The sequence below is a fragment of the Panthera uncia genome (genome assembly GCF_023721935.1).
Source record: "Panthera uncia isolate 11264 chromosome A1 unlocalized genomic scaffold, Puncia_PCG_1.0 HiC_scaffold_17, whole genome shotgun sequence".
Taxonomy (NCBI): Eukaryota; Metazoa; Chordata; class Mammalia; order Carnivora; family Felidae; genus Panthera; species Panthera uncia.
The window spans coordinates 32,876,575-32,893,138 of NW_026057577.1; the positions used below are offsets into that span (position 1 = coordinate 32,876,575).

A 16,564-nucleotide genomic window follows, 5' to 3' on the forward strand; every position below is an offset into this window, starting at 1 on the left:
TCATTTTTTTTTTTTAACGTTTTTTTAATTTATTTTTGAGACAGAGAGAGACAGAGCATGAACGGGGGAGGGTCACAGAGAGAGGGAGACACAAAATCTGAAACAGGCTCCAGGCTCTGAGCTGTCAGCACAGAGCCCGATGCGGGGCTCGAACTCACGGACTGTGAGATCATGACCTGAGCTGAAGTCGGACACTCAACCGACCAAGCCACCCAGGTGCCCCTCCATGAGCAGTCATTTTTGTGTCCATCTTCCTACTACCACCCCGCTTTCCTTGATAGTCACTAATATGATTTTGTGTCTGGATTTGCCAGAGACAGTGTGGGTATTTCATATAAATGGAATGGTACAGTTGTTCCTCACTTCTTTCACCTAAGATATTGTTGCCAAGATTTCTACATGTTGTATAATGTATCAGTATTTCATTGCAAAAATATTCCATCTTGTGGATATACCACATTTTGTTCATCAATTATTTCTACATTTTTGTTCATCAATTATTTCTACATTTTGGCCACTATAAATAATGATGCTGTGTACATTTTTGTACAAGTTTTGCATGAACATTTCTTTTCAGTTCTCTTGGGTGTATGCCTAAGGAGTAGAATTGCTAGGTCATATAACTCTGTGTTTAACTTTCTGAAGAACTGCCAAGCTGCTTTTTATGCTGCTGCACCATTTTACATTCCCATGAGGGTTCAACTTCTCTACAACCTTGGTCACTTTTTTTGTTTGTTTTTTATTTATTCATTTTGAGAGAGAGAGAGAGCAGGGGAGGGGCAGAGAGAAAATCTCAAGCAGGCTCCTGAGCTGTCAGCACAGAGCCCAACATACAGCCCGGTCCCATCAACCTTGAGATCATGACCTGAGCCAAAATCAAGAGCAGGGAAGTCCAATCCACTGAGCCACCCAGGGGTTTTCCCCCTCCCTTTTTTTAAAAAAAAATAGCCATCCTAGTGGGTGTGGAGTGGTATCTCATTGTGGTTTTGATTTGCATTTCCTCAGTAACTAATGAAGTTGAGTATCTTTTCATGTGCTTATTTGTGTATCTTTGGAAAAATGCCTATCTTTTCCCCATTTCTTGTTTGGGTTATTTGCCATATTGTTGAATTGTAAGTGTTTTTTATATATTCTGGGTACTAGTCCCATATCAGGTACATGATTTGCAAATGTTTTCTCTCATTCTATAGGTTGTCATTTCACTTGTTTGTGTACTTAACAATTTTAAGTTTGGGAGAAGCTCAATTTTTATATCTATTTTTTTTCTTTTGTTGCATGTGCCTTTGGTGTCATGTCTAAGAAACTATTGTGTAATCCAAGGTCATGAAGATTTATGTCTGCTTCCTTCTAAGAGTTTTATAGTTCTAGCTCTTACATTTAGGTCTTTGATCCCTTTTGAATTAACTTTTATATAAGGCTTGAGGTAGAGGCCCAGCCTCATTCTTTTTTTTTTTTTTTAATGTTTACTTACTTATTTTTGAGAGAGAGAGAGAGAGAGGGAGAGAGAGGGTTATTTTGAGAGAGGGAGGGGCAGAAAGAGAGGGAGAAAGGGAATCCGAAGTAGGCTCCACACTGTCAGTACAGAGCCAGATGTGGGGCTTGAACCTATACAAACTGTGAGATCATGACCTGAAGGATGCTTAGCTGATGAGCCACCCAGGTGCCCCAACCTCATTTATTTGAATGTGCATAACCAGTTTGTCCCAGCACCATTTGTTGAAAAGACTGGTTTTTTTCTCCATTGAATTGTCTTGACACCCTTGTCAAAAATCAGTTGACTGTGAATGTGAGGGTTTGTTTCTGTTAAATTCCATTTGTGGATGTCTTATGCTGGTTGCATATTGTAGCTTTGTGCAGTAAGCTTTGAAATTGGAAAGTGTAAGTCCTCCAACTTTGTTCTTTTTCCAGATTGCTTTTGCTATTCTGAGTTATCGGATATGGTCTCGTTCTCTTGATCTGGTCCTCAGAAGAGTTGAATAGGGAGTATTTAATATGCTATAGAATTTGTGGTCACACACAAAAGCTCCCCACTTCTTCCATTAATAATATTCTAGCTCTTGAAATTTCTACCCCTTTTATACATACTTTTTTTCAAACTGGAGGAACAACGCATGTGATTTAAACCTGTGTTTGCTAGGCTATGACAAGAGCAAGTTGTCATAATATTAGTGTTTGATTTTTTTCATGTGTCCTCTTCTTGACAAACCATGGATATATGTTTGAGAGGAAGAAAACTGAAGTGGGAGGAGATGGTTGGTTTCGGTAGTTGTAATCTGCACCTGAAATAGACTATAGTCTGTGTGAAAAATATGGACAGAATTTCTTTTTTCAGGATAATAGAGATAAATGAATAAGTGAAATAAAATATAAACCATAGTAATTAGAGTTTTTGCATCTGGTATCTTCTAACAACTACTTAAGAGGTGTGATTCCAATATTTAAGTAACATACAATTTGCTTGACACCTAAGCCAGCGTTATCACCTATGTGATTAAATTGCAAAAACAAATCTTAGTTGTCACTGCTCAAATGGCTGCAATTATATTAAATTATTAGTTATTTTGACTCTATGAACAGGGAGAGTTTGTACTATATTTTAGTACCTATTTTACTAAGGATTTGAGAAAGAAAAGTTTATTTTCTTTTAGTTTGAAGAGGGCATTATTTAAGGCTATAGTTAACTCAGGTGCATGGATTTGACCTCTTATCCTCCTATTATTTAGAATAATGTGATGGTAGAGTTTTAAAGGTACTTTCTGTTGTGTATTCTCTCCCCTGCCCCCTGCCCTTTTTGTAAGTATGTTTCGCACCTAGCATGGAGCTCACCATGGGGCTTGAACTCAGTACCCTGAGATCAAGATCCGAGCTGAGATGATGAGTTGGATACATAACTGACTGAGTCACCCAAGTGCACCATTGTGTATTATTCCCTTGTTGCTAATCTGTAACAATCGTTTACTCATTCTCTAGAAAAGAAAGTCAGAGTTTAGTTTATTTAAGGTAGGACCTCTTCTTGAACTCACATCATGCATAATAAAATTATGTCTTTTAGAAGTTAGAGTCCTTGGCAGTCTGTTTAATTCTGGTTAGTATTGTAGAGTTGTTCATTTAACAATAATTTATATAGAGGCTACTATTTGATAAGCTTTGTGCTAGGGTTTGGAATTACAAAGATGAAAAACTGTGGTCTCTGCCCTTAACAACATCAGCATTTTCACAAGCATGATCATTTCAGGGAACTTATTAAAACAAGGTCAATTATTTATTCAAATTATATTTGACCTTCCAAAATCCTTTCACATATTAACAAATTATATTTAAGTGTGTCAAGGCATTGTGTACTTTAATTACATTAACTCTTTTAATATTTTCATGGTTTTGTGACAGTCCAGGATCTTAAATACAAATGTATGGGACACTATCCTGTGTAAGTTGGATGATCATTATGAAGGTTGATGTTTGGATGTCTTATTTCAGGAGTTTGATGAGTTTCAAGTAGCAAGTTTAAAGGGGCAATGATTAAAAATGAAAGGATACAAAGTCCATCAGCATAAGATTATTTTGTGCTCATATTTAAGCAAAACCAAAACTCCTTCATTATGTTCTATAAACTCTCTAAGCATGTCCTGCTTCAGAGCATTTGGCATTTGCAGGTTGTTTTCTCAGAAACTTTCTTCTCTTAGTTATCCATGTGGCTTCTATCTCTTACTTCTTTTAGCAGTCTGCCAAGATGCCTTCTAACTGCCTACTATACGTATGCTCCATAAACATCTCAGGGTCACCAATTTTAATTCTGAACCCATCATTTCCCCCTCCACCCCTATCTCCCCCTGCCCCTTTGTAAATTACATTGCCCTAAAGTTAGTTACGGTAGTCAAACCTCAGAGCTCACGTCTGCTCTTTCTTCTCATTATACACATTTAAGCAGACACTGAGTCCTGTAGGTTCTTTCCTAACATCTTGTTTATTTGTCCCTATTTCTGAATCCTTAATGCTCCGCCGTAAATAAAAACATCATCTTTCACTGGCAGTTATTTCAGTAATCCCTGACTCTGTCTACCTCCAAGATTATACCTCTCTAATTCTTCCTCTACCCTGCTATCAGAGTAAATTCTGTAATGGCAGTTCAGTCATGTGACTCTTGACAAAAAGCCTTCTCATTTCTTAGAGAAAGGATAAATCAAATTCTTTGATGTGGCATATAGTGTTATTTAGGATTTGGCTTCTGTCTAGTTTTTCAACTCTGTCCTTTTTTTTTAGAGTGAAAGAGAAAGAGAGCAAGCACGAGTGGTAGTGGGAGAGAGAGAAAATCTTAAGCAGGCTCCAGGCCCAGTGTGGAGCCGAACATGGGGCTCAATCTCAGGACTCTGGGATCATGACCAGAGCCGAAGTCAAGAGTTGGATGCTTTACCAACTAAGCCCACCCCAACTCTATCCTTTTTGTGCCCTACTTTATTTGCTTTTTGTATTCTATCCATACCAAATTGTTGTAGTTCCCTGAACATATCAAGCTATTATAGGCCTTGCTTTAATTTGCTTCTACTGCTTTGGCTTCTAGAATTAAAGTAATAGCTACTATATGCTGAGTGCTTATTGTCCACTGGGTTAAGTACTTAACCTATATATTATCAAATAAACTTAACCAGTACCATTTGAAGATAGCAATATTTATAGATATTTACAGTTTACAGATGAGGAAACTGAAGCTTAGAGACATTGTGTAACATACATAAAAGTCATATATCTAGTTGATGATGGAGCCGGGATTTGAATTCAACTATCTTGGAACTTAAAGCCCATGTTTGTAACTACTGCTATACACTGATGCTGCTGTCACTGATGTCCCTCTTCCCCATCCTGTTGGATACCTTCTTGTTCCAGAGTTGTCATCTCTAACTCATTTCCTTCATTACTACCATAGGTGGAATTGACCATTCCTTCTTCTGTGTTCCCATGTTGTCCGTATATAACTATGACGGAATATATAATACTTTATTGCATTTACTTGATTGTCTTAATGAGCAAGAATCATGTCTTATTTGTTTTTGTCTTATTTGTTTTTGTGCTGCCAGTATACAGTAGAATGTTTGGCACATAGTAGATGCCTGATAAATGTTGAATGAATGTGTCTGTAGTGCTTAATATGCTCAGGTTACTTGTTAGCCTAAGATGAATATAATGGATTCTATATTATTTTTGTGGAGTAGAGAGTATGAGTATAGGAAGGAAACTGACCTTAATGATAGTAGTAGTGGTAATATTAATAAGAATAATAGCAACTAATATTTGTTGAGCAATTACCATGTGTTAAGCCCTGTTGTGAAATTTTAGATACAGTATCTTGCTTACTCATCAATAGCCCTGTGATGTAGTTACTGCTCTCCTTATTTTATAGTTGAGGAAAATGAGTTTAAGAGAAGGAGAACAAGTTTGCTAAGATCACACTATGAGAGATGAAGTGGTATTCTAAGAGTCCTTACTCTTAGTCATTATTCTTTCTTCCCCTTACTAGTATTAATTGGAGGTTTATGGGTGTTTGAGGCTCCTTTTAATTTATTAAAATCAATTATTTCTTTCAAGCGTTGAGTGCTTATTTTCTATTTGGGATAATGCGTAGAAGCCAGGACTTCGTCTAACTGTGGGGAAAACAGGAAGTTTTTCCTTTCAACAGTAAGATTTTCTTGGCTTTAACTGCCATATACTTCATTCCTTGTGACTTTTCTAATGACTTTGTGAGCAGTCTTCTTTTTTTTTTTTTTTTTAACGTTTTATTTATTTTTGAGACAGAGAGAGACAGAGCATGAACAGGGGAGGGTCAGCGAGAGGGAGACACAGAATCTGAAACAGGCTCCAGGCTCTGAGCTGTCAGCACAGAGCCCGACGTGGGGCTCGAACTCACGGACTGCGAGATCATGACCTGAGCCGAAGTCGGCCACCCAACCGACTGAGCCACCCAGGCGCCCCAGCAGTCTTCTTTTTAAAAAACCTGTTGTGGCACAACATTTTGTTGTATACGTGTTGTATGTATGCATTAGAAATAATGCAGTTTTGGGTGTCATAAATTACTAAATGAAAGCATAATTTATCTTAAGACTCTGGCAGAGAAGTGTTAGTGGGTTTGATAATCTTGATTACATTTATTTTATTTAGACAAGTTTTTTCCTGACATTACTGTTATTGTTAAATTGAGGTATTACCATACTTGTAGTTTTTTTTTTTTAATTTACTTAACTGGTTAGTATTTGTTTTAGTTATACTCCATTGTTTGTTTATTATAATTTTTTAAATGTTTATTTATTTTCAAGAGAGAACGAGCAAGAGAGGGGCAGAGAGAGAAAGGGAGACAGAGAATCCAAAGCAGGCTCCTCTCTGTCAACACAAAGCCTGATGCAGGGCTCGAACCCACCAACCATAAGATCATGACCTGAGCTGAAGTCAAATGCTCAACCAACTAAGCCACCCAGGCACCCCATTATACTCCATTGTTTAAAAGATTCGCTTAATACAGTTTGTTGTAGTAAAAAAGGGTATGAGTTTTGGGGTCCAAAATACGTGGCTTCAGATACCTGTATGGTTATGTGATCTTGGGCTAGTCCCTTAATTTTTCTGAGTTTCAGTTCCTTAAAATGACGATCAGTTAGTCTACTTCATCGAGTAGGTAAGATGATTGAATGGAATAACATATGGAAAATGCTGATAGATATGAGGCATTTTATTAATGGTAGCCTATTTTTTTAAAAGCACTTGATTCATGGGAGCTTTTGTTTTATTTTTTTGAGAGAATGAGTGAGAGGTGCATGCAAGCAGGGGAGGGGCAGAGAGAGAGCAAGCTCCATGCCCAGTGCTAAGCTGATGTTGGGCTCAGTCTCACAACCATGAGATCATGACCTGAGCCAAAATCAAGAGTCAGATGCTTAACTGATTAAGGCATCCAGGCGCCCGCATTTTTTTTTAAATAGCAGATTTATTATTATTATTATTATTATTATTATTAATTTTAAAGTAGACTCCATGCCCAATGTGGGGCTTGAACTCACTACCCTGAGATTAAGAGTCACATGCTCTATCAGCTGAGCCAGCCAGCCCCCTCAAGTAGCTATTATTTTTAAGACCTTCCTTTCTGCCATCTTACATTAGAAACTTAAAAAAAAAGTAGATTCTGTATTAAAAGTGTAGTTTAGAAATTAAGTTTTTGTAGTTGAACAAAATGAAGTTAATTTTCTCCAGCTTTAGCTTAGAATTAGGAAAAGCACAATGGTTCTCTCTTGTGCTGTGTGAAACTAATCAACTTCAGAAATCCGAAGATACTGTTGCCTTTTTTTTTTAATGTTTATTTATTTATTTTGAGAGAGAAAAATAGAGAGCAAGCAGGGGAGGGGCAGAGAGAGAGGGAGACAGAGAATCCTAAGCAGGCTCCATAGTCATTGCGGAGTCCGATGCGGGGCTTGAACTCATGAACCATGAGATCATGACCTGAGCTGAAACCAAGAGTGGGCACTTAACTGACTGAGTCACCTAAGTGCCCTACCGTTGCCTTTTTTTGAGAAAAAGATGTGGGTCTGAAATTGGCAATACAGTTTTCCTTGTAGAAAGAAACTTGAAAAGCATATATGTTAAAGAATACAGCCTTTTTTGTTCCAGTATTCCAAGATGTTTTTGCTGATTTTATTGGGCCTTACAGTATCAGCAAAACTCATTCCTACATTTATCATTATTTGGCCCTAAATTGCAACTGTATTACTTTCTCCCTTTGAATACATCTTGGGGCATATTTGTGGTTGAAACGTTTGAATACTGTGTTTTTTGCAAAAAGAAATTGCTATGTCCTTCAGTAATTATCTCTTGGAACACTGATCCATCCTTTTTTGCCCTTCCAAGTAGAAATCAATAGTAAGCCACCTACATTCTAAAATTGGTGTAAATGCTGATTCTGGCTTAAAGTAGAGGGCTTACTCTGAGTGGGGAAAAGTAAGACATATTGGTCTATCCAAATATAAATTGTACAAAAGTGAAGAGAAATAGCAAATACATTTTTAAAACATTTTCAGATGTTTAAAATGTTTTATTTAGCTTTCCATTTTATTTATTTATTTATTTATTTATTTATTTTAGAAAGTTTATTTATTTGTTTGTTTGTTTTGAGGGAGAAAGCGCAAGCAGTGGAGGGGTAGAGAAAAAGGAGAGAGCAAGAATCCCAAGTAGGCTCCACACTGCCAGTGTGCAGCCCAATGCGGGGCTTGAACCCACCAACTGTGAGATCATGACCTGAGCCAAAGCCGGAGACTTAACCGACGGAGCTACCCAGGTGTCCCTTAGCTTTACATTTTAAATGATCAAATCTGAACCTCTTAAGGGAGCTCTATTTTTGAAAGTTTGTGAGGAAAAGTAGTATAAAAAATTTAGCCTTCCCTTGAGCTTTCTCATAGCTCCAGTTGGAATTCATGGGAGTGATGAGTACTCTTAAAGTTAGCAGGAACAAAATTTGTGGCTACTAATATTTTAGTCTCTAACTCAAAATACAAATTTATTTAACATGTTTAAGATAAAAGCTTCATAATTTATTGTTACATTAACAGGTGTTCTATGCAAAACAATGTGTTTTCAACTTATATTTGAGAGCTTGATAGTCTTTATTTGATATAACCACGTGACTGGAGAATATATAAACAAACATATATATGTGCATTTTTTATGATCGAATGTTTCTTTTTCACTAACTTTTTACCTCTTAACTAGTAGTTGCTCTTTCCAGAAATATATCTTAGAGAAAGTAGCAGTTGGTTCTTGACGAATATATAGGTGAGGTTTTATTATTTTGCTTTTATAGGTCTTTTTTAAAACACTAATATCATAAAAGTTTTAATTATAACACTGCTTACTTAAACTTGTTAACTTTTTAAATCTTATTTATTATTTTTTTATGTTTATTTATTTTTGAGAGAGGGAGAGCAAGAGAGAGAGAGAGAGACAGAGTGTGAGCAGGGGAGGGATAGAGAGAGAGGGAGACACAGAATCTGAAGCAGGCTCCAGGCGCTGAGCTGTCAGCACAGAGCCCAAGGTAGGGCTTGAATTCACAGACCACAAGATCACGACCTGAGCTGAAGTTGGACACTTAGCTGACCGAGCCACTGAGGCGCCCCTATTTATTTTTTGTGGAATTGAGTTTTGGCCAAAGCATAGCTGGGTTAATCAATGGTTTTTCTAACTAGATTTTGGTGATGTAACTGACATCATTTTTTTCAGGTGATAATATAATAGTTGAGTCTGTGGTTAATTTTCCTGGTAACTGTTGCCGTCCAGTTGTTCATTTCTGAAATGTCAAATAGGTAAAAAATAGGAGAAAATGCTTGTTCCTGTTTTCCTTCTTGCCCTCCTTTGCATAAATTCTAGTTGAAGAGACTATAGTTCCTTTTTTTAAAAAGAAGGGAGGGAGAGAAAAAACTTTTGGGAAGGAAGACTTAAAGTATTTTTGCCGTTAGCATTTATAAAAGATTACTTATAAAAAAACAACAGTTTTTGTGAACCAGAATTCCTCTCATCTTTTTACTTCAACCGTTTATTTTTGTACCTAATCAAAGATAGAAAAAAAAAGTTTGCAATCTTTAAGACTTGAAATAAACTTTATGGGTGCCTGGGTAGCTTGGTTGGTTGAGCATCCGACTTTGGCTCTGTTCATGATTTCACCGTTTGTGAGTTCGAGCCCTGTGTCAGGCTCTGGGCGGACAGCTCAGACCCTGGAGACTGCTTCAGATTCTGTCTCCCTCTCTCTCTGCCCTTCCTCCACTTGCATTCTGCCTCTCTCTCTCTCTCTCAAAAATAAATAATCATTAAAAATTAATTTTAAAAAGGCTCAAAATAAACTTTATTGTCATTGGCAAAAACAGTACCATTGTAAGTGGAAGTTTCATGTTTTGTTGCTCAGTGTAGTTGCTGGATAGAGATGAGCTATGTAACTGTCACTGGGCAGTAGAGACATTTCTGTGATCCTTTAGCTGTATATAAGATAAAAAACTATGAGCCGGGGCGCCTGGGTGGCGCAGTCGGTTAAGCGTCCGACTTCAGCCAGGTCACGATCTCACGGTCCGTGGGTTCGAGCCCCGCGTCAGGCTCTGGGCTGATGGCTCGGAGCCTGGAGCCTGTTTCCGATTCTGTGTCTCCCTCTCTCTCTGACCCTCCCCCGTTCATGCTCTGTCTCTCTCTGTCCCAAAAAAAAAAAAAAAAAAACAAAAAACTATGAGCCTTCTGTATTTATACATGATAAAGACTAATTTAACTAGATCTAACATTATTTTGGACTTATCCATTTTATAGACCTGTTTTTGGAGACTATCTCACCAAGCCTTTTATGTTAAATATACAGAATTTGTCTAATTTAGTATTTCCATAGAGCTATAGATGGTTTTCATGTTGGCTGACCAGATATATTTTGAGATAATGCTATTGCAATCTGAATTATAAGTGTATGTATTTCAACAGGTTTATCAGGTGAGATATTTATGAACTGCCAAAAGCAAGCCACCAAATATTCCCAAAGTAATAGACATAACTGGATATTTTTTGCTTTTATTGAGTGCACATTGAGACAGGCTTTTAAAATTTTGAAGAAGGGGGTGCCTGGCTGGCTCAGTCGGTTGAGTGGCCGACTTCAGCTCAGGTCATGATCTCACAGCTTGTGAGTTCGAGCCCCACGTTGGGCTCTGTGCTGACAGCTCAGAGCCTGGAGCCTGCTTCAGATCAGTGTCTCCCTCTCTCTCTCTGCCCCAACCCACTCACATTCTGTCTCTGTCTCTCTCAAAAGTAAATAAACATTAAAAAAACTTTTTTTAATAAAAACATAAATAAAATTTTGGAGAAGACAAGACAAAGGATATATTAGAGTTGAGTGCATTTTGGTACCTCTGATTGACATAAATGTATTCAGATCATTTGTGTATATAGTTATGTATAATTATTAACTCATTCTGAGAAACTTAACACTTTTCTAACAAGTGTTGTAGATATTTAGAATTTGATCTTTTGGGCCAGCATTTAAATATAAAATGCCTAAAACTACACTTGAAAATTCAAGTGATCATCACAGGAAAAATTATAACTATGTGAAGTGATGGAACTTGCTGTGGTAATCATTTAGTATATACGTACATGAAATCATTATGTTGGACACCTTAAGCTCATAAAGTCTTGTATGTTAATTATATCTTAATGAAACTGAAAAGGTTAATAAAATGAAAAAAAGGAATTCAAGTGAGTGCTGATGAAAGTGTATCATGTGAGATTCTTCATGAATATCACTCTTCCAGTTTGAAAAGGCATAGAATATAGACACTGGTGAGTGACAGGACAAAAGAGTTATAATTACATAAAATTTAAAAAATTACATTTATATAGTGTTTTATTTTTATTTATTTTTATTTATTTATTTATTTTTTTTATTTTTGGGACAGAGAGAGACAGAGCATGAACGGGGGAGGGTCAGAGAGAGAGGGAGACACAGAATCGGAAGCAGGCTCCAGGCTCCGAGCCATCAGCCCAGAGCCTGATGCGGGGCTCGAACTCACGGACCGCGAGATCGTGACCTGGCTGAAGTCGGACGCTTAACCGACTGCGCCACCCAGGCGCCCCTATATAGTGTTTTATTATTTTCAAGTTATTTTACCTTATTTCATCATTTCAGTAGCATTGTAAGATAGGTAGGGCAGGTATTACCTTTGTTGATTGAGGAAGAAATGGAACGTCAGAAACGCAGAAAGTGACAGCTTAACATCACACATAGTGCCTGATGAAACTGATACTTCAACCTAAGTCTCCTGATCTCTAGTACAATATTCTTTCCATTATGTCATGTTGCCTGATTGAAACTTGAATTTACATGCATTTTTAAGATGTAGGAGAATTAAACTGAGTAAGTTGTTTTATGAATTTTAATTTTTGGAGAGAGGTTGTAAGCCTTTTGAAGGCATGGAACACATCTCTATTTTGTGTTTTTCTTCCAAACTTGATTCTTCCCAAGCACTTAGGCATGTGCTGTCTTGCACTTAGGCATGTGCTGTCTTGTGTATGTGATACTAACATTACTGACATCCCGGATGACATTGCTACTGATGTTCTCTCCTTCTCCTGGTGGTGACCAGATAGACCATGAGCAAATCAACTTTTGCCTGTTGTTATTCAAATCTCTTCCCTGTTGTTCTGTGTAGCCTAAAGCTGTAGTTGTACTTTAGGTACTTTATAGTTTTTTAAAAAATTGATGTAAAGTTTACCTTTCCATAAAATTTAGCATTTTAAAGTGTACAATTCAGTAGTTTTTAGTGTATTTACAAGGTTGTATAGCAACCTTCACCAGTATCTAATACCAGACATTTTCATTATTCCAGAAAGAAACTTGAGACCTATTAGTACTCACTCTCATTCCTCCCTCTCTGACTGACTCTTCAGTTAACCACTAAATTACTTTCTATCTCTATAAATCTGTTTCTGTTGGCCATTGCATATAGGTGGAACCATACAATATGTGACTTCTTGTTTCTTCTTTCATTAAGCATAGTATTTGCAAGGTTCGCCTTGCATTCTATATCATGTGTCATTACTTCTGTGTTTTTTGATTTATTTTTTTAATGTTTTTATTTATTTTTGAGACAGAGAGACAGAGCATGAACAGGGGAAGGGCAGAGAGAGAGGGAGACACAGAATCTGAAGCAGGCTCCAGGCTCCAAGCTGTCAGCACAGAGCGCAACGCGAGGCTGGAACCCATAGCCTGTGAGCTCCTGACCTTAGCTGAAGTCGGATGCTCAACCAACTGAGCCACCCAGGCGCCCCTCATTACTTACTCCTTTTAATGGCCGAATGATATTACATTATATGGATATACCACATTTTGTTTATCCATTTACCAGTTGATAGACTTTTTTTTTTTCTAATTTTTGTCTATTGTGCATAATACAGGTATGGCCTTCCGTAGACATATTTTTGTATGTTTTAAATCCTCTTAGGTAGGGGTACCCGGGTGACTTAGTTGGTTAAGCATCCAACTTTGGCTCAGGACATGATCTTGTGGTTCGGGGGTTCAAGCCACGTGTCAGGCTCTGTGCTGACAGCTCAGAGCCTGGAGCCTGCTTCAGATCCTGTGTCTCCCTTTCTCTCTGCCCCTCCCCCACTCATCCTCTGTCTCTCTGTCTCTCTCAAAAATAAATAAACATTAAAAAAAATCCTCTTAGGTATATACATAGAAGTGAAATTTCTGGGTCATACGGTTATTCTATGTTTAATTTTTGGGAAGCTGCAAAACTGTTCCCCACAGGGGTCGTGTCATTTAGATTCCCACGAGCAGTATATGAAGGACCTTGTATTTTTTTAGTGTGGACCACTCATTGCTTTCCAAATGCATCTTCAAGCCCATTTTTTATTTCATTCCCTTCTACCTCTATTCCCATGTCTGACTACCTCGTGAAATTCTATTCATCCTTCAAAGCCTAAGTTAAATGCTGCTGCATGTGCAAAGTCTTGGATTACTGGGGCTGGAAGTGATTTCTCACTGTTTAATACATGTAGTTGTACCATTTGTTTCTCTTTGGGGTCTTTTGTGATAGTCATGGTGCCTTTAACTTCTATCTTCTATCATATTTTTGTACTGTCATGGTGCTTCATATAAAACAGGACTTGAGTAAATACTGTTTACTCATTGGGGAAATGAATGGGAGAGAATAGAAAATCCTTAACTTGGATTTTTAAAATGTTACATGGTACCTATAATCTCTGTTTGTCTTCATAATATGTGTAATACCATATTAGACCAATGCTTTTTATAAAATAGAAACGTTAACTTCTCAGTACCATTTGTAATAAAAAAATTCTAGAATTTGGAATGATGGTTTTTCTGTTCTCATAACTGGTAAGTTCCTAATAATACCTAATAATTTCTTGGGCCCGTGAGAAGATTTTTATTGTACACACAGTTATCTTTTAATATAATTTAACAACTGGTAGGCTGCATTTATCTTTTGGCATGGATTTAGAATGGCATCTTTGTCTGTAATTACATATGAAAGAAGCTGTGTTACAGGATAGTAATGTGGCTCTATGTTATTAGATCTGAAGTTTATTTTGTAAAATTTTTGTACTTCACTGGATAATAAAATGTAACCAAATTGTTTTCACTTTACACTCTTTCTTAGGATGTTTTTTGGTGTCCATTATGAAACTAATGACAACAGCCACATATGCCAAATAATGTAGTCCAAGTACTGTGGTCCTGTCTGGTGGCCTTGTCTAGTAGTTAAGAGCACAGATTGTGTAGCTATGTGGCTTGGGTTTGAAACCTGTCCTTGTCTTTGTCATTTATTAGCTATGTGACCGTGGAGAAGTACTTAACCTTTCTGTTCCTATTTTTCTATCTGTCTACAAATATGTTAACCTCCCTGGTTATACATATTTACATATTGCAGATGTATCTAGGTATATAAGTATATATTCGTTATATACATGAGTAGTCATGTTCATGTTTACAATCATATATGTATATTTTTAGCAAAGATCGTACTGTTTTGAATTTTGTGATTTTCATTTAACTTTATAAATGTTTTCTCATGTAACTAAATTATGCTTTAAAAACATTGTTTTTAATGACTGCATGGTAGTCTATGCTGTGAATGTACAAAATATATTTACCAAATTCCCCGTTGTAGTTTTTTTTCCTCTCATTTTTGGAATTTGAATTAATGTGCAGTGACTACCCCTGCATATTTTTGTCTGGCTTTCAGATACTTAAAAAACCATTTTTTTTAAGTTTTACTTATTTAAGTAATCTCTACACCCAGTGTGGGGCTCTAATTCACGATCCCCAGATCAAGAGCCACATGCTCTTCCAACTGAGTCTGCCAGGTGCCCTGTGGTTTTCAGATACTTATTAAAGGATAGATTCCTGAAAATGGAATTACTGAATCAAAGGGCATGAGCCTTTTAAAGCATTTTGGTACACATTTCCAAATTGCTTCCCAGAAAGATTGTACATATGTTACTTGTTGAGAAAATTAATTTAGAATTAACTTGTTTTGAAATTAGAAGGTTACATGTTTATTTTCATCAGTTGCTTTTGCTTATACCATTCATTCATTTCAACGATTATGTATTCAATACCTACTTAGGCCAGAGGATACAGCAGTGAACAAACAGGTATGTTTCCTAACCTCATTTAACTTTCTTGTCTGTAGGGCTCTAGATATTTGGCAGTGTTTTAAATACTATTTTCTTTTAAGAATCAGAAATTAATAAATTGATTAGAAGAGAGGAAAAAATGTGCCTTAATGACCTATCCATGCTATCTAGTCTTTTTTACTATCTAGTCCAATTTTCATCTTCCCAGGGGCTACGTTCATGTACTTGTTTCATTGAAAAACAAAAAACGGGGGTGCCTGGGTGGCTCAGTCGGTTTAAGTGCCTCACTTCGGCTCAGGTCATGATCTTGTGGTCTATGGGTTTGAGCCCCGCGTCGGGCTCTGTGCTGGCAGCTCGGAGCCTAGAGCCTGCTTCGGATTCTGTGTCTCCCTCTCTATTTGCCCCTCCCCTGCTCACTTGCTGTCTCTCTCTTTCTCTCAAAAATAAATAAACATTAAAAAAAATTTTTTTTAAACAAAAAGAAACCAAGCTCTGTGCTAGGCACAGAAGATGAAATGCTCTTCAGGAAACTTGAATCTGGTGTATCCGAATTAGACTATAGTTATGTCTGAAGATAAGCAGATAGGCAGGACGCTCCCTCAAAGACCCTTCCCACAGCCTCATGTTTCTACGGTAATTTATCTGCTTATACTTAAATTCTAAATCAGAAATCATATTACTTTAAATTATAGTTATTCTGACAATATGGAGATTAGTTTCATAGATACTGCATTTTTAACTCATAAACAGGTTGAATCGTTTATTTTGGACCAAGAAGATCTGGATAACCCAGTACTTAAAACAACATCAGAGATATTCTTATCAAGTACTGCAGAAGGAGCAGACTTACGCACAGTGGATCCAGAGACACAGGCACGATTAGAAGCATTGCTGGAAGCAGCAGGTAATTTATTTCTTGTTTTGTTATTTTCATCTCTTTAAAAGTCTAGATCTCTGTACAGAGCTGTGCAAGATTGCCCCAAAATTATATAACATTATATGAGATTTGAACTCTTAGTATGTGTTATGTTTTTTATTGTTCACGTTTTATATTTAAAAAATTCTTGGTTGAAAGTTTTTAGAGAATGATTTCTGGGCTCAACACTATTTTTAAAGGTCTTAGATAATCAGATACTTATCAATGAAAACTTATCTATTTCCAATTACATTATAAATGTGTGAGATAAATTTGGTTCCGTAAGTTATGAATCTTTGATCTGAACTGATTTAAGGGTATTCTGCCTGTGATTTCTTACTCATTTTAGTCTAGGGATAACTTAATTATTGTAAGTTGCTAGTTTTTTAATGTTTATTTATTTTTGAGAGAGAGAACGCTCTTGCACATGCGCTTGTGTGCAGGAGGGGCAGAGAGAGAGGGAGACAGGATCTGAAGCGGGCTCTGTTCTGCACTGAC

At 36.9% G+C, this 16,564-nt stretch overlaps 1 protein-coding gene across 4 annotated transcripts in view; it reads left to right on the forward strand.

The window, feature by feature from the left end:
• The window catches only part of ANKHD1 (ankyrin repeat and KH domain containing 1), a 130,937-nt gene that overhangs the window by 12,494 nt on the left and 101,879 nt on the right, over nucleotides 1-16,564 (forward strand). For all 4 annotated transcript variants that reach the window (XM_049649374.1, XM_049649371.1, XM_049649373.1 and 1 more), the window contains exon 2: nucleotides 15,901-16,054. In XM_049649374.1, the coding sequence (XP_049505331.1) occupies nucleotides 15,901-16,054 (154 nt within the window). The remainder of the gene's footprint in view (nucleotides 1-15,900; nucleotides 16,055-16,564) is intronic.